The sequence below is a fragment of the Oenanthe melanoleuca genome, chromosome 10 (assembly GCF_029582105.1).
Source record: "Oenanthe melanoleuca isolate GR-GAL-2019-014 chromosome 10, OMel1.0, whole genome shotgun sequence".
NCBI classification, from domain to species: domain Eukaryota; kingdom Metazoa; phylum Chordata; class Aves; order Passeriformes; family Muscicapidae; genus Oenanthe; species Oenanthe melanoleuca.
Window position 1 is genome coordinate 6,251,905 of NC_079344.1, and position 18,458 is coordinate 6,270,362.

The following is an 18,458-nucleotide window of genomic DNA, read 5'->3' on the forward strand; positions in this document are numbered from 1 at the left end:
AACAAAAATGAAGGACACCAAACAGCCGGACTGTGTTAGCTCACCGTGAGGATTTTGTTTGCAGGCTGATCTCCAGGCTTTCTGTAGCTATTTAAACATGATGGCAATATGAGCAGAGTGCTGAAGTGTAAGCAGAGAAGGAATATGAGGTCAATACCAGATAAATCTGAGCAGAGACTGTGCAGGCACTATAGTTTATATATGGCTTAGCTGCCCAGAGGAAAAGCGTATGCACCCACATCCGAGTCTCCCACCCTCCTCCAATAGAAACAATTTATCCGAGAAAGGGAAAAAGTTTTCACTCAGAGCAACCTGCTCTCTTTGACCAGACCTGAGAAAGTTCTTGTGCAAGAGTGACTAAGGAACAGCACCCAGGAACTGTCAAAACAATGACACACTCGGACCATCATCATCACCTTCTCACTTCCAATAATGCCATGGCACTTCTAAGACCCACTGCCTGAAGCAAGAAGCTTGTAATAAAAGGCATGAATGCTGCTGGTTTAGTGCTCTACTTACCAGCTAAAAATAGTCACAGGCCAAAAACATACTCCAGTTTTGGACACTGAATGACAGCATGGGCTATGAGGCCAATTAGGTCAAATTAAAATATACCAACAGAAAGAAAATAAACACTGGTAAACTTTGTCTGGAAGGCAAAGAGAGCTCTTAGAATAGAAACTTGCTACACAGCTTCAAATGCACCCATGGCATTGTTTTGCCTTCTTATTCCAGAGAAGCTTTCCTTCATACAAGAACAGGCTGCTCCCAGAGGAGTGTCACAAGGGCCACCACCTTCAGGCCTGGGGTGCATCCTCTGCACTCAATAAAGACAGGTGATTTCAGAAGGGACTCACAGCACATCAATGAAGGTGCCATTAATATCCATATTACATCCAGATTAACTGTGTTTGTTGTTTTTAATCAAAAGAGGCTAAAGTAGTGGTTAATTGCACTGAATTTGAATTCAGTAGGAAAAAGAAGACTATTGTTAACTCAGCACCAGCAGGCTCAGCAAGGAAGGCAGTGGGATAATGGTGAGGATCCTGCATATCCAGCTGTAGCTGTGTTGTAGGTGCATGTGAACAGAGGATGTTTATGGGAAGCAGCTGTCAGCATGGACAGCTCAGGCAACATGAATGAAACATACAGAAGCTAAATTAAAAACATATTGAAACTCAGAAGTATTCTGCAATGGCTAATTGGCAATTTGACACTTATTTCATCCCAGAAACAGAAATCAAATATCCCATCACAAGGTCCAATGATAATGGAATGACTCAGAAGGTTCACTGTTCTTCACACACACTCACCTCCATATTTTTGGCTCTATTTTTGCCCTCCTCTCCTTCCAAAATGAGCATGATGTGCTGCCATCAGTCTGCAGCAGGGCTTACATGGAGAGCAATAGATTAGTAACATAAGGCATTTCTCCCAGCAAATCTCCAAGGCAGCTGAGGAGGTAAAAGGTGTGTTGCCAATGTCTCCTGTCACTAATGTGCTACCCAGTGCAAAAGGAAATGTGCTACTGAGGCATTGTGAAATCAGTCAACATCAAGCCATCTGCTACATGTAATCTCAGGTTGCATGTCATCAGCGAGGCATGAATTTAAACAAGGCTCCAGCCTGACATTTTAGCTCTAAATTGAGTACATTTAATCCAGTAGTCACGGAAGGACAGCACACACTGTCCCAGGGCACCTTCCTAACAATTGCTCCTTAATGCAGAACAGTGAATTATGGAGTTTATGATGTTAAAGGACATATATGATTATGATGATGCTGCTCCAAATGTTTCCCCCTTCTGTACTGTTGGCTTCACCGCCTGATAACTTATTAACCAGAAAAAGCTGTAAACAATTTGATTTCAAGGATTTTATGACTTCAAGGAAAAAGTTGATAAACCATAAAAAGGGTAAAAACAAAATATGAGCAAAAAGAAAGCCTGAAGGCCAGAGACTGTCCCTGAAGAGTCAGTGAAGAGCTTGTCCCACACTCTTCCAAAGCACTGTCAGTAGAATCTGCCTGCCTGCCAAGTCCCTCACGCTGTACTGGGTACTGCCTGCTGGCCCCATGTCCCAAGGGCTAGTACAGCCATGGATGGTGTCCTCTTAGATGGAGATGTGCAGAACACAGGGGATTCCATCCTACATATTCAGAAAATAGGTGTATTTTCAGTGGAAACAACTATGAAATTTCCAAGAACTGCCTGTCCTTTCAACACGAACAGGTAAAAAGCAAGTATCAGTCAAAAAATATAGCTAAGAAGGAGAGGCTGAGTGGTATCATCACTCTCCAGGAGGTCACACCAAAAACCACACAGCTGGAGGAAATAGAACATATCTGTGGTAGCAGAAACCAGCCCTTACCATGGGACCCAAACTGGTTTCATCCTTTTCCTGTGCAAGACTGCTCCTACCAGAATGCTCACATTGCCAAGCAGCAGGTGACGGATTAGTAAAGCTGGAGGCACTGAAGAATGAATAATCATGCACCACAATATAGCTTAGAAAAATTCAGCCCTGCAAATGGTAAGGAAGGGGAATTAATAAAACTTCACTAGAACTTTATACAAAGCCAAAAAAGCTCAAAGAATGCAAACTCACAGCGTATGATATTGCAACATTGTCCTGTAACCTTAATACAGAAACCTAGAGTAACCCCTGCTAAGAGTGTTAAATATTAATAATGGCTCCCAGCTGCTACTGCTACATAATGGGATTATTTTGATGAGGAAGATGTGCACAGCTTAAGTAATATGCAGCAGTTCCAATGATCCTACTTTCCTTTTGAAATTCATGCAAGACCCTCTCTCCTTGCTGCAATTAATTGAAGAACCCAGGGCTATTATTCTTAAAAGGCAGGATTTGTCTCTGATCTTTGTCTTACATTACATCTTTTTTTTTGGTCAGAGGTTGCAACACGAGCAGAGGTGGATGGTTGAGCTTGATACACGACTCATTACCAGAGGGCAGCCTTCTTTTCCTCCATGCTGTCCTAATTAGTGTGACTCTGCCCACACAAAGAGCCCACAAGGATAGGGTTCTTCATTGTTCTCTGTTCTACATCAGTGCAACTATTATAAATGGTAATGGTCCTGGCTTGCATCATCATAAACATCAAAGTTAGGAAATGCTCAGTTTTCTTTTATCCTTTATTAAGCAAGCTTGAGCTTCTTTACTTGCAAAATAGGTGATGAATAGCTGACCACTAACAGAGTGATTAATTAGCCAGAATGTCTCTCCACTTACTTTGCCATTAAATTATATGGCCACCTTAGCAGACTGAGTGATACTGATCTCTGTTTTAGAAGATGGCTGACTGTAGTCTGCTGACCCATATAATATTTAAAATAAATCATGATCACTGCACACTTACTGGTCTAGATATGAACGGTTTTCAATGATAAAATGGCAGCTAGATATCCAATACTAACTGGAAGTAACACAGGCTTAAATACAATTGGTTATTTAGAAGATTCATCATGAAGCATTACTAAAAAGAAAACCCTCCTCCTCAGAAATTCAGAAAGACAGAAGAGGCAGTAAGATTCTAGACTTAATGATTCACTAGAACTACCATTAACTACTGCTGCATGAGTAAATACTGAAATATAGATTTTCTGGCCTTAACCAATTCCTATCCAGAGATGTTATATAATAATGCAAAATTAATATTAAAAATGGATTGCCTAACTGAAACTCTTGCCCAAATTTCTAACTCAATTTTTGGTTTAGAGGGAATTCACTTCATGTAGGAAAAAAAGGCAGTCAGCTAATCAGATCAAGTAGCTTGGCAACATCCCAGATTCCAACATTACTCTGGCTATAATATGGATTTTGAGATAAGAAACAAACATTTCCACAAATTGCTGACACAAAAAAAGGACAATACGGCAAGTCTAGGAAAAAAAACCTCATCTACCCTTTAAAAGGTTTATTACTAATATAAAGCTTTCAATATTAAAATATCTGTGGTATCTTTATACTACTGCAAGGGATGCTTCTGCTGCTCTCAGAGTCATGACAGCTGATTTAAAGTGTTTTGCATACACTTTCCATACAAATAGTTTCAGATAACATTAGAGGGAATAATATTGTCTAATATTAGTGTACCTGTCAAGCACATTTCCAAACTAATTGATATTGCATGTTCAGCTCATTGTATCACTAATGTTAAACAACATTTCCATTTTCTTGAATTGAAGCTCCCCTTTACTAAAAGGCATTTTAGCTGAAGTAACTGATTTGAGTAATTCCAACTCCAGGCAGGGATCCAGATGTTTGTAACTTCCATTAATCAGCCTGAAGAGGCTGAAGCTGATCTATGGCTCCACACTGCACACACAGTAGACATTTTTAATAAATGCTGACCTGCAGTTCAGCTCTTTGCTAGGTGGGTCATGGCTGAAGTGCTGATGCAGATCAAATTGTTTCACAAGGACTTGAAAGCACTGAGACGTCACATCTGGGTGCTCACTTTCCATAGCTGGTATAAACTCAATTGGACATCCCTAGGGGAGGCTCCAACTTCCCAAATGTATTGTGTACTGCAGAAAAATTAAACAGAACCTTTCCTTGCCATCAGCCTCTTGTACTGCTCTGGTCTGTCCCTCTGTTCAGGATTGTCACTCTGGCTTCTCATGTGAGGTGCTGATGTGTCATTCCTTATCAGCAACTTGTGTGTCTTGCAGGGCAACTTTTGTATTTTCCTAACTTATACCTGGAAACTTGTGGCCAGATTAACAATGCTCATGAGATCTGCCTTGATTTCTAAAGAGACTCCATGACCACCACTGAACTTAATCTGAAAACTATGAAAACTACAACTATGTTTTATGTCAATTGAGGGTTTGTTTTGTTTTTGTTTATTTTTTGTTGTTGTTTGGGTTTTTTGATTTTTTGTTTTTTTCCCCAAATACTTGTGTGAACACATACTGGGCTGAGGAATGCTGAGGTTATGCCATGCATGCCTTTTTTGCTTAGGTTTAAGACAGAGACCTATCTTTCTAGGACTTCTGATGCCTTAAGTTTTAGGTTTCCAGATTCTGCACTGCATTGGTGTGTGACTCTGAACTTCATATAAAGTATAAGCAAGTTTTCCTCACAGTTTAATTAGACAAAACAACCCTTTTCCAGCACCAGCACCAAGGACACCGTTACAGCTTCGGGCCCAAAAAGTGTAAACAACAGTGAATTAATGAGAGCAAATGGGGAGGATGGGACTTCATAACCTGAGGCTGTAATTGGACAATTAACCCCAATGTGTAAACGGACCAAAACTTATAAAAGTGTGAAAACTGGGGCTTGGAGTCCATTTATGTCCATCTTGGGTAGAGCCACAGCTGGGCTCTTGCACTGCCTAAGATGTATCCTTTGAAGGCCTTTTAATAAATACCTACTTTATTGCTTTAACATTTCCTAGCCTCTGTTCTAGGTGGCTTCTTTCACACTGGTGTTACACACACACACACACTTCCCAGAATCCCAGCCTGGCTGAGGTTGGAAGTGACCTTTGAGGGGTGTCTTTTCCAGCACAGGCACCTAGGGCAGGCTGCTCTGGACACTTCTGGGTGTTTTGTACATATTATGTCTTTACAGGCTGTACACACGTGCACCATCTATTTGTGACAGTTTTTGTTAGAAAGCTCCAGTTCAGCAGTAATGGATCAGCTTTCCAAGATTTCTTGGTGAGAAATACTCACTTAAAACATTGTTATTACAATTCATTTTAATGTAACATGGTATTCTAGTACATGAAGGGAACTTAAAGAGGAAGACTATCTGCCAAGAGCATGTAGTGACAGCACAATGGGGTTCATACTGTAAGGACATAGGTTTGGATATTAGGGAATTATTTCCTGTGAGAATAGTGAGGCATTGGAACAGATTCCCAGATGCTCCATCCCTGGAGATGTTCAATGCCAGGCTGGAAGGGGCTTTGATCAACGTGGTCTAGCGGAAAGTGTCCCTGCCCATGGCAGAAAGGATGGAACTGGAGATCTTTAAGATCCCTTCCAGCCCAAACCAAATTAGGGATTCTATGATTCTAAGACACAAGTTATTTTCCTCGAACAAATTTCCCCATGTCCTACTGTTTCAATAAATCCGGCATAATTAGACTTTCATATTTGTGCACTTATGCCCGAAGTCACTCCTTTTTACGCTCTCTTCGACGGGCCGCACTCCTGAGCCTCCAGCTGGGAATCGGGCTGGAGCCGCACCAGCCAAGGGCACTCAGTGCCGGCTGCTGCAGAGTGGGCTCGGAGCAGCGCCCTGCCTCCGAGCTGAGGGCTGGGCACGGCCCGCCTCCGGCCCGGCTCTGCCCGGCCCGGCTCTGCCCGGCCCGGTTCTGCCGGCCCGGTTCTGCCCGGTCCGGTTCTGCCCAGCCCGGCCCTGCCCGGCCCGGCTCTGCCCAGCCCGGCTCTGCCCGGCCCGGTTCTGCCCGGCCCGGCTCTGCCCGGCCCGGCTCTGCCCGGCCCGGTTCTGCCGGTCCGGTTCTGCCCGGCCCGGCTCTGCCCGGCCCGGCTCTGCCCGGCCCGGCTCTGCTCGGCCCGGCTCTGCCCAGCCCGGCTCTGCCCAGCCCGGTTCTGCCGGCCCGGCTCTGCCCAGCCCGGCTCTGCCCAGCCCGGTTCTGCCGGCCCGGCTCTGCCGGCCCGGCTCTGCCCGGCCCGGCTCTGCCCGGCCCGGCTCTGCCGGTCCGGTTCTGCCCGGCCCGGTTCTGCCCGGTCCGGTTCTGCCCAGCCCGGTTCTGCCCGGCCCGGCTCTGCCCGGCCCGGCTCTGCCCTGCCCAGCCCCATTCTCCGGCCCGGCTCTGCCCAGCCCGGCTCTGCCCAGCCCGGTTCTGCCCAGCCCGGTTCTGCCGGTCCGGTTCTGCCCGGCCCGGTTCTGCCCGGCCCGGTTCTGCCCAGCCCGGTTCTGCCCAGCCCGGTTCCGTCTGGCCGGCCCCGCCGCTCGGCCCGGCGGAGCGGGGCGGGCGCTCCCCGCGCATGCGGCCTGTGGCGCCGGGCGGGGCTGCCGGGCCGAGCCGGGGCTTCCGCCGGGGCCGGGCCCGTGTCCGGCGCGGTGCCGGTGGCGGGGCCGGGGCGATGCCCGGAGCAGGGCCCGGGGCGGCGGCGCGGGGCCGCGGGCGCTGAGCGGCGGCAGCATGGCCGAGGCGCTGCGCCAGGAGCCGCCGGGCGGGCACGAGTCGGAGGCCGAGCTGTCGCAGCGGCTCGCCCGCACCAAGGCCCGCTCGTACGGCAGCACGGCCAGCGTGGCCGCGCCGCTGGCCGAGCGCTACGTGGAGCACCGGCTGAGCGCCGGGGACACGCTGCAGGGCATCGCCCTCAAGTACGGCGTCACGGTAAGGGAGCAGCGCCCGCGGGCCGGGAGCGGCGCGCAGAGCCGGAGAGCGGCCTGCCTTGGAAGAGACCTTAAAGATCGTTCCAAAGCCCTGCCGTGGGCAGGGACACCTTCCACTGGACCGGGGTGCTCGGAGCTCCATCCAGCCTGGCCTTGAACATCACAGAGATGGGGCAGCCACAGCTGCCCTGGGCCGGCACCGCCTCCGCAGCCTGGCGGCTTTTATCCAGCATCTAATTGGTTATTTGAGTTAATAAGTGTTCTGCTTAAGAAGCCAGAGCTGCATCATTGTGGACTGTGCAGTTTAGGGAGGTTAAACAGACATGAAATGCCCCTCAGAGCAATGACAAGCTCAGCAAAATCAGCCATTGTGTTTATGTTTTCATGGGTTTCAGCCCAGGGTAGGAACGTATGCAAACACGTTTGCTTTTAGCAAAACGCAGACTGTTGTGTGCTCACACAATGACAAGGACAGATTTCCTCTAGAGTCCTTCTGTTTGCTTCCTGCATCATGTATTCTTGGCTGGAAGTGCGAGTTGTAATGGAAACATCAGAATTATCTTTGGCTGCCATTGCCTCCAGTATGACTGGTTTTAGAAGTTTTCCCTGTGGTTTTCCTCAGTGGGAGTCAATTTGTAGCCAGAGACATCCTGTCCAGTTCTGCCTCTGCATGACTTGGCATAGACAATTCAAGATAGATAAAATACCATGCTGGGGGAGAGGCATCAGTCTGCTTTGTTTGGCCTCATCCTCTGCCCTTCACCCCCTTCCCGAGATGCTGTCTATTATCTTTACAACTTGCATTTGTTGTGTTTTCCTTTTGACTGAATTAACACTGGGAATTCATGTTTATGGTTCAGCCAATTTATGGTTCAGTGCAAGTGCAATATTCCTTTTGAGGGGAGAAGGATGAGGACTATACTTCATTGTCAGTAAAAGTAGTTTTAATTAATTAGTTCAGCACCACTTTACAACTTCAGTTAAAACATTAAACGTGCTGAAGCTTTTGGTCTTTCACTATGATAGATTTGTAGCTAACAGGCTAGTCAGTCTTACTAGTACTAAAAAAAGAAAACTTGTTGAATCTGCTCTGCGTACACCTCTGAATGTACAATGAGTTGTAGGAGTTACATTGCACATACAAAGCAGCCTGCTCAGGGCTGAGGGATGTTCTTTTTAGGAACAAGTAGTTTACTTTTCACTAATGCTCGCTGCAGAGGTACAGACTTCCAAATGCTATGAACTGGTGTTTGAGGAAGAAACAACCAGAGGTAGAGTTACAGTGAAATAGGAGAGAGAATAGCAGTGCAGTGCATTATTTATCACCTTTGAAGCATCACCTTCCCACTCCCCTGCAGTAGGATCTCAGCTTTCAGCTTCTGTATTGTATTTTTACAGAAAATCTCCAGTTAGTATTTTAAACTTTTTTATGCCCATCAAGACACAACTTACAGAGATTTTAACTGACATTTACACTAGGGTCATGAGAAGTCTCATGACTGTTTCAGGTAAAGTTTCCTTTATGCCCTTCAGATGGGGCTCAGCTTGGGAGAGAACTTGTACCCTTATACTCTTTGAGCCTTACTTAAAATGGTTTCCAAGCTTTAGGAGCTGGAAGAGTAGTGATCTTTTCTTACTTATGACACTGGATATTAGCTATTCAGTTTTCAAATTAGATTATTATATCTAAGTATTTCACCATGTTAGCCATCTGCACCAACAGGTCAAATCCTCATGCTAGCTTTATCCCCCTTGTTTGGATTCTGCATCATTTTTACCAGACAGCTCACCTACAGGAGCTGCTAGCAGTTCTGAGCCTTATTATATTATAAATCCAAATCAACAATACTTCTGTAATAGAATTTTTATTCTTTGGCAGGTTGTTCCTGTAAGCCTGCATAGAGACTGCAAGACTATTCAAGGAAAGCATCTTTAGGTAGTGCAAGACTTTGGAAAAAGCAGTACTGTGGAGTCAAATGCACATAAAGCTGGGATGTTAGCAAGGCTGAAACAGAACACTCTAAAATCACTTTGAATGCAAACAAATTCTTCCCTAAGTAACTGCTGCTGCAAAGAAAGCATAGGTTTATTTTAACTAAAGGTTGTATACTACATCAGAAAGTTAGTGCTTTGTACTTTGCCAAAACCTAATAACTTTTATTTTTTCTATCTTTTTTTTCAGATGGAGCAAATAAAGAGGGCAAATAAACTGTTCACTAATGACTGTATATTTCTGAGGAAAACCCTGAATATTCCAGTTATATCAGAGAAACCATTACTGTTCAATGGACTTAATTCACTGGAGTCTCCTGAGAACGAAACTGTTGACAGCTCCCCTTCTTGTGATGAAGGACTTGTGGCAGCTCAGGAAGAAAGTAGTTCTTCTCCCAGTCCTCAAGAGTCTGACAATCAGCCCACTGCACCAGAAGAATTATCTGCCAAAGATTTCCTACAGAGACTGGACTTGCAGATTAAGTTATCCAAACAAGCAGCCAGAAAACTAAAAGATGACAGTGTCAGGTAAATGCTGCTTTTGGTGTTAAGCATCTTAATCTCAGCCTGAAGGCATTGTAGTCTAAGCTGACCCCTCTTTGTGGGGTCTCAGACAGCATCTGGGGCTTTTATTTGTCAACAGCAAGTGCCTGCTATTCTCATGCAGCATATACATTCAAAGCACAGCATTAGCAGGTGCCTTGCTATGGCAGTTAGAAAGGCTGCCTCACAAGATTGTTTAGAGAATACAAATACTATTTCATAAAAGCCAGAAGGCCAGGATTCTCCAAGATTTCACAGTCTTGCTGTGCAAGCAACTATTTAAGCAAAAGCATAGTTTTTGGTAGAGTGCTAACCAAAGGCCTGTAAGGAAGCTGATTGTGTACAGCAAGGCATGATTCTATTATTCTTCTGTCCCAAATTGCCTCATTATGTAAATATTCTCCATGACAGTTTCAATTAGGCTTTCCTGTCTCCTTTCTATATGCAGTCTCCCCTGTTGTGGATCCATCTGTGCAGACTTCAGTATTTCCACATCCAGGAGCTCCCACATTATTACTCATAGAAAAAGCAGTACTTTCTGACCTCTGTGCCACAATAGTGGCCCATATCCCCTCATATATATAGGTATCCTATGGAGAGAAGGACTTAGAGCAAGGGTGGACTTCAGCAATGTTTGTTTTCCGTGTCCTTGGGACAAGCTTCCTCACTTGTTCACAATCAGTCTCTTGGGCTGGCTGTCTGCCTGTTTATTCCCTGCAGAAATCCCCTCAATGGGGGATGCTGAGGTGGTTGTTCTCACAATGAAAGGTATGACTGTGGGGGACTGCTACTGCTTCTCTTTCCAGAGAGCTGGAGAGAAGTTATACCTGCAGATAAATGCTTTGCTTTTGCATATTTGTTCAATGCAAAATTTCATCCACCATCTTGGTTCACTTCACATACTCTGATTTTGAGGGCAAGCAGAAGATAACCTTTCAGGACCAAATTTATTGAGTGTAGAATCACATAGTTTCTTTAAACTAAGAAATTATTTCAGTAACCTTAAAACTTAATTCAGTAGACAAAAGTTTGAAGGAGAACAGTATATTTAACTATTGGATAAGCCTCCTTTGGAGCAATATCCCTACATACAACTCTTCATTGCTAGAACACTGGTTTAGAGTCTCAGGGAAAGCTGGAATGCTTTCACATCTTATCACACTTGCCAGTTACTTTCTTTTGAGTTAGGTGCACAGAAAGAAAAAGAGCTGTTGGAACTCAGAACCTTCTCTGTGCAAAGTCATCCACTTCCATTGTTATATTTGAAGCAATGTAGATCACCTATCAAAATGTGCTGCTGCTGACTTTCAGATCATTAGATGTATGTACTTGTCCCTGATTAGGTGTTGACCCAGCAGTTAAACTGCATAACAGGAAACCACAGTCCCTGCCAGAGGAAGGCAGTTATTTTAACATCTCTTCAACAAAATAACATGCTAATTTAAAGAAGGAAATTCACTTAGACCTTTTTGCAGCATGAGCAGAGCCAATAGAGTAGAAGTGACACTGCACAAATAGTACAGTGCTGCCACTAATACTCATTTCCTATACTGCTTCAGTTACAATTGGGAAGTAGGGACTTCCACCCAGGAAATACCTCCCAAGAAATAAGGTATACAGGAGGATGAGTTATTTTCCCACTTGTTCAGATTTAGCAGGTGATTCTGTTAATTATGCATACAGCAGATTTTTATTGGTCAGGATGTTACAGGAAGCACGAAGTACAGAGCTGCAGGCAGTCTGCTGAGCAGGATGTTGCCCAAAGCTTCTGAAGAAAAATAGCTTCCTGTGCATATGATTGTCTTCATAATGCTTCCTTCTACATCACTGCCCCTGGCTTTCAGGTGAGGCTCACAAAACTCACCCTTGCCTTGTCCTCTCCAGCTCAGTTGGAAAGGACAGACCCAGACTCCTTTCCAGTCTGGCAGGAAGGGGTGAAGGACCAAAGACTGCAGAGAACAGGAATAGAGAGAGACCATTGCCAAAAACCTTGGAGATACTTTTCAGTTGTGTACCATCAATGGTTTATCTGGGTCCAGACTGGAAGGTGGCAACATTCCTTACTGTGCTCCAGCAGCTCCCCAGAAGGCACCTGTTCTTCCTGCCCAGTTCTTTCGTGTCCCTGGCTTGGAGCAGGAAGCCTTTGGAAATTGGACAGCAATGTTAATAAACCAACCTCATGAATATGCAAGTTTTCTATTCTTAGAGTGAAAACCATTTATGAAATTAGAGTGCTGTTTCCAGCTGCTCTGGCCTGTATTCAGGTTGCCTTGTCAAGGCCTGTTTTGAATTTGATGTGCCAACACTGCTGAGTACTTCTGTGCCTGCTTGAGAGTAACAAAGGAGCACCTGGAGTTAATCCATTGCCACCAAAAAGGACATTGGAACTCACAAAACTGCAAGCAGAAGCAGACTATCAGTTCATGAACCTAAAGAGTCATAACTTCTCACTATACCATGAGCCTGATTTGACAGATGGTGAGAACCACATTGACTAAATTGCTCTTTACTTTAGCCTCCTTTAAGTTGCCAAGAATGCATGTGCTCATATGCACTGATTTGGATTAAACCACACACAGAAGTTTCTTGGTCAGAAACTGCCCTGTGCTACAGAGGCAGCTTAGAGTGAATTATATTGTTTAATCAGAACTCTTGGAGTCACTCCCTTAAGTGCTCTTCAAGGAATAAAGTTAAAAGTAGAAAAATTAGGGAGCACATAGTTACAGATTTAGACTAGATATTAAACTATAATAGCTGTGCAAGCAGATGAGCATAAAAGGTTATAGAATGTGATCCATTCAGTTTGTGCCATCTGCCTTTCACTATTAGAGTTTATGTAAGCACATGGCTAGATCTACATGTAATATTACTTTACTAGAGTTTCACTGAACAAGAAATCATGAGGTAATGAATCATTCATTGTGCATATTCACCTAAGATGCAGCTCAAGGCAATAAAGCCTTTTTGTTTTGAGCAATATTTTTATAGTAAGCCAAAAGAAATGCAAAGGGATTAATACAGTTGTCTGTAGTGTATGTTATTAACTCACGTATTTGTATATTAGGGAAGAATACTCATTATTAGTTTTATCCACATATGGGATAAAAGCAATTGTGATAGTTTGAGAAACTAATGCAAGTTCTTTATATAGAGTCCTTAAGATAGACTTTAAACCATATACTGTGCTTCTGGAACAGGTCACATCTTTCTTCATTTGCCTTGGAGTGTCTAACTTTGAAAACCTGACTGAACAGAGCCTTTCTAATCAGTGATGGTGATTCAAGCCAATATACCTGGTGTCAGCACAGGATTAGAACCTTGTACTGTCATCTGCTCACTTGCCTTGACCTTAACCTAGGAAAGAGTATGGTCTTGAAGCCTTCAAAACTCATAACTAATTGAGATCATTTGTGCAGTAATTTTTCACCCTCATTGGCTCTCAGCTGAGAAAAGAGATGCCTCAAAGGACGCTGTCTGTGGAGAATCCTTTCAGACATCCCAAAACTAACCACTCAGATTGCTGCCTTGTTTAATGGTGCATTCTAGAAGCATTCCAAGCATTTGAGTGTACTTGCTCACAGTCAGATGTCCTTGCTCTTACAGAAGTGGTTATTTGTGGCCTGATGCACACCATAGCTTATAGGAGACTTCTTTCAGTTCCTGTAACCCAGTGGGCAAAGCAGTGACAGTAAACAGGAACAGACAGCAGTACAGAGTGTTGTAATGCTGTGCAGTTCCTTTTCCATCCCCTGAAGGAGGATGTTGCTGTGACTTACCACTTTGCTATTTTAAGCATCTTAAAAGTGAAGTAAATTGTTTGGTCATTAAACATACACACACTGCCATGGTGGTGCTTGTGGCTGAAAGACCAGAGCTACTGCTATATAATTTTATTTTATATAAAGCTCAGCTTGTTTTTAAGGCATCAGAACAAACTTGTACTTGGTGTGTGTGGTTCTAAGATCCACATAGTTGTTGCCATGTCAGGATGGAAGGTATTCCTCTAAGGTTTTCAAGAAGAATGACTGAAAATCTGATTCTAGCAGCCTTTGATTAGAAGGAAGGTCTTTTTGCTGTAGCTCTGCCACATTTTATTCTCCTAAAACGGGAAACATAACAAAACTAAGTAGTACAAAGCAATTTCCAGTGTAGAGCATATAAAGTAAGTTTCTCCCCCACTGGAGTCTAAGCTCTGCAAATAAAGAAATTCTCCTTCATCCTCACACAAACTAGCAGGAGACTGCTATTTGCAGCTAAGTTCTGCACATATGGCTCCACACCCATTGCTCCAGAAGGGCATATGTCTGATCTTCAGAATGAACTTTTTGAAATATTTAGCTTTGGCCAAGTTGCTGTGGTTGAATTTTACAATCCTGCAGTCCAGTCTTACAAGCTTGGTATGTTGATAGATATAAATTCTGAAAAAAGCTTTAAAATGTCTTCAGAGAATTTATAAGTGGTTTAATGCTTTTTTGACTAAACATGAGTTATTTGCTTTCTTACTTTACTGTCATGCCACGGATCATGGAAAGCTTCTGCAAATGATATGCTGTTAAAACTATAGTATTCCATGGCAGTTTTGGATGCAGAACTGGATATAATGAACGATACTATTTAAATGTACACAGATATCTGCACCCTTGGTACTGGGTTGGTAGCATCACTAATGGAAATAGATGTTGATTTGTAAGGAAGGCTGAAAATCTGTTTTCAGTACTACTGTAACCACACATCCCTGCAAGAACAACCAGTTTCATCCCAAACTTTTTTTTTTTGAGGTTTATTTTTTTGGCAAGATTATTTCAAGGCAAAAGATATATCATGCATTTGGCTTAAGATGATAATTTTGCTGTTGGGAAGACAAGTGCAAGTTACTCTGCTGTTTGGTTAGTTTGTAGGGTTCTTCAGTTCTATTTTGGGGGTTATATGAAATTCAAATTGTAGGTAAATAATCATGTTTGTTAGGAAAAAATTCTTCATGGTTTTGCTATTGAAATATTTATATTTTACCTTATATGATTATTGGACTCTGAGTAGTTGTACCTTTGTGTGAAGGTGCACACAGTATTAAAAGTAATCTTTTCAAAGTGCTGCAGCTGTAAAGTCCTTCTGTTTTTACCAGAACACTGAACTTGGCAGCAGCTCTAAGGTTGGACTCTCAGGAACAAAACTTTAAAGCTACAGTAATGCAAAGCAGTGACCTTTGGGGAACTTGGCATCCTTGACTGAATACTGGATGCTGCCCTGCAATAGGGTTACATAACCCTTTTTTTTAAAGGCAATAGTCAGGTAAACAGCAGGCAGACTGATTTTCCTCAGGATGTTTTAAAAGCAACATTACTTTGCTTTATCCAGTTATTGCATTAACAATAGCACTTGAGAGCAATTGCTTTTTCCTAAGAAAACCCAAGTGATCAGTCTCAATGGGATTGATGCAAGGGAAGTATGCATCAGGAATGGCCTTGCAGCATCAGGACACAGACAGATCACAGCTAGGCTATGATGGACTGCTCCTGTTCTTGCTTCATTTGGTCTGTCTGTCCCTCCTGTCATTCAAAATATTGAAACAAACCTCTAACTAAGCTTTACTTTTCTAAAAGAAGAATTTAAAAGCAACAGTGCAGGAACTCCAGCATACCCTCCACCTTGTTACCCTTCAAGTTTTTCGTATTGATTTGATCAAGAATACTTTTTAAAATACATTTTGATGTCGTTGAACTTGTTGAATTTACAGCTTTACTTGCTTTCAGCATTATGTTCTCAACATCTCAGGAACTCCAGAGATGTGTAATTACAGTATTATACTGCAAATATTCCTGTTAGGCAAGGCTGGCATTGCCTATTGTGATCCACTAGGAAAACTGGTCACCTGCATTTTCATTACAGTTTTACTGTTGAGACATGGTATGCTCCTGACCTGATGATTATGATGATTTTCTTTTTAGAGACGAGGAGAATGAGGAAGATCCCTATGCAACTTCTTCGTATCACCAGTAGAAGACAGATGTGATGGCCTGAAAACTTTCCATGAAATCAGTTCTTACAGAACTAAACAGTCAATAATTCAAAACCCAAGTCTTCTGGACTCATCCTCCTGATGTACTTAAAAGAAGTCATGAATGGGTAATTGCACTGAAATTATGACCTCTTCTGCCTTCCATAGGTTAATGTCCTTATGCTATATCAATAAAAGGTTTAAGCCTTCCAAAACTAGCAATGGCCTTTTTACCCCTTCTGTGCAAACTGTAGCATGGTAGCAACTATATATCCATCCCTGAGGTCACCTTTATGCAGGATGTTGATCTTTAGTAAAGATTTTGTAAATACTTGTTAAAGTGAAATTTGTTTTAAGTATTTAAAAATACTAAATAAGTTTGCTTGTAAATGACAAACTGTGAAAGTAATAGAAATTTACTTATTCTGCAAACATAGGCAAGTTTGCTGTGAAAGTTTTGTCTACTTCAGGGCTGCAGAACTTGCCTGTGAATCTTGTGTGCGTCTGTGTGTGGTTATGATGTATTCCTAGAAGGGGGAATTCAGCTTGTTTTGATTAGTGAAAGCCTTTTTGGTTGAAGAACTGTTTGCATATTGGATTTCTACTCATAAAAGGGACGAGTTACACAAGAGGTTTTTTAGGTGAGATATGACATTGGAATATCAGATGTGCGTTCTTGTGTGCAGTTAAATTTTGTGTGGTTTTAATTTAATAAAATACAAAAAGACTGATGTGTGTGTTCATAATGAAGTCAGCTTGGTTCTAGCCTTTTTTTGGGAAGAATGGTTTGTCTAGTTTCACAAGCTATTTGATACTAATTTCAGAGTAAATAATGTCTTTACCATTTCCAAACAACTCACCCCCCTAAGTGAGACCTGCAAGAGCTATCTGCCCTAGTTGTGCAGTCTGTTAAGATGAATAAGAGGCACATTGGCAAGCCTTCCCTGTTCTGAGAATAGGCTTCCCTGTTCTGCCAGTATTCAGCTCTGCAAGTGGACCCCATCTGAAGCTCAGGGAGGCAGAGTGCAGCCTGCAATCACTGTTGCCCCAAAGTTAGCAACTTCATGTTAAATATCCTATATTTCCTCCTCAAATGTTTCCATAAACTCTTGTCATTAAAGATTTGCTGGATCCCACTGCAACAGATGTACTTTCCTGTCTTTTAGCTCATTGGTATCCCTCCCTTGAAGCAAAACCTTTCTGCAGTATGTCAAGAGGGAAATAATATGGAAAATTTCATTAATTTGCTAAAACCAGAAATAAAAATTCAAGGCTCAGCAGGAATTGGTATTTCCCTAGAGCTGGCAGGAACTCAGAGCCAGCAGGCTCATTCAAATCAACTCTAGCTTGTCCTAAAAAGGTCTGCAGTGACACACAAATTAACAAGAACAGAAAAAGCTTAGAGTCAGGAAGAAGTTCTGTTTTTTCTTGAAAAGACTGGTGAATTAGTTTTAGCAATTCATTCAGCACTTCCCATGTGCAGGCAGGTGTTCTGCCATCTCCAAAAAAGCAGGGCTCCACTGTAAGTAATGGTTATTTGGGAAAACAAACATTGTCCCTCTGAACACCCTGCTCCCTTCCTCCTCCTGCCCAGCTTTACACACCGAGCACGCCACCACATGGGACATCCCCTGGGTCAGCTGGGATCTGCTGTCCTGCCTGGGGCCCTCCCAGCTTCTGGTGCACTCCCAGCCCCCTCAGGGCTGGGCTGAGGAGCAGGAAAGATGGCTCTGGGCAAGCTCTGCTCAGCAGGAAATAAAACATCCCTGTGTTATCAACATGCTTGTGTTTCCAGCACAGATCCAAAACATAGCCCTATATTGGCAACTGTGGAGAAAATAAACTCTACCCCAGCCAAAAGCAGCACACTAATGTAGCTTGTAGTAAAGTGTTTAATAAAGTACAGTATCAGAAACAATAGTCTATTAGAAAAGCTCAAAAGGTGAATACCATATATATTGTACTTATTACATTTTCAGTGATAATTTAGAAGTGAAGGGTCTGAAGGATCCAGCAGAGAAAGAAACAACACAGAAAGGGATTTTTGTCAGTTTTAAGATAGAGATGTGCAGTTGTTGAAAATACCTCTCTCACCAGGAAGAAAGCAAGCACTATGATTTACTAATTATGGCTAAACACACAGCAGTGCATGTCAAATCCTAATGTGCTCCAAGTGTTCCTGCAAAATAAGGACTGATCTGTGGTGCAGGTTGGAACTTGCGTCACTGGGTTTGATTTTATTTCGAGTAAGTCACAGCCCTTTAGGAATGCAGGGTGATTCATCAGGCTGGCTGTGTTTCACTGCCTGGTTCTGAAAGGTGTGATGTACTGATGGATGTTCATTCCATGTACCATATATTTGAAGCATTCAAGTAACAAGTTTAGTGCGCTTGTGCAGGGTGGAAAGTGAATTTAGTTTGAGGATCTGTAGCTGTGGTTTCTGGTCTATCTGTCAGAAGCTTGCTCTGTTCTTAGCTATTCATCAAGCTGCTCCAGTTATCTCTATGTGCACCTCCAGGGATGCACAGCAGCAGGGTAAGCACAGAACAAGTTCAAGAATGTGCATACTCTGAAATACAATCAGG

At 43.1% G+C, this 18,458-nt stretch overlaps 1 protein-coding gene across 1 annotated transcript; it reads left to right on the top strand.

Moving 5' to 3' along the window:
* Nucleotides 1–6,996: 6,996 nt before the first annotated feature.
* LYSMD2 (LysM domain containing 2) lies at nucleotides 6,997–16,604 on the top strand. Its single transcript, XM_056500069.1, has 3 exons — nucleotides 6,997–7,344; nucleotides 9,526–9,863; nucleotides 15,824–16,604. The coding sequence occupies exons 1-3, from the start codon at nucleotides 7,147–7,149 to the stop codon at nucleotides 15,873–15,875; spliced, it is 588 nt and encodes a 195-aa protein (XP_056356044.1). The 5' UTR covers nucleotides 6,997–7,146; the 3' UTR covers nucleotides 15,876–16,604.
* The last annotated feature ends 1,854 nt before the right edge of the window (nucleotides 16,605–18,458 follow it).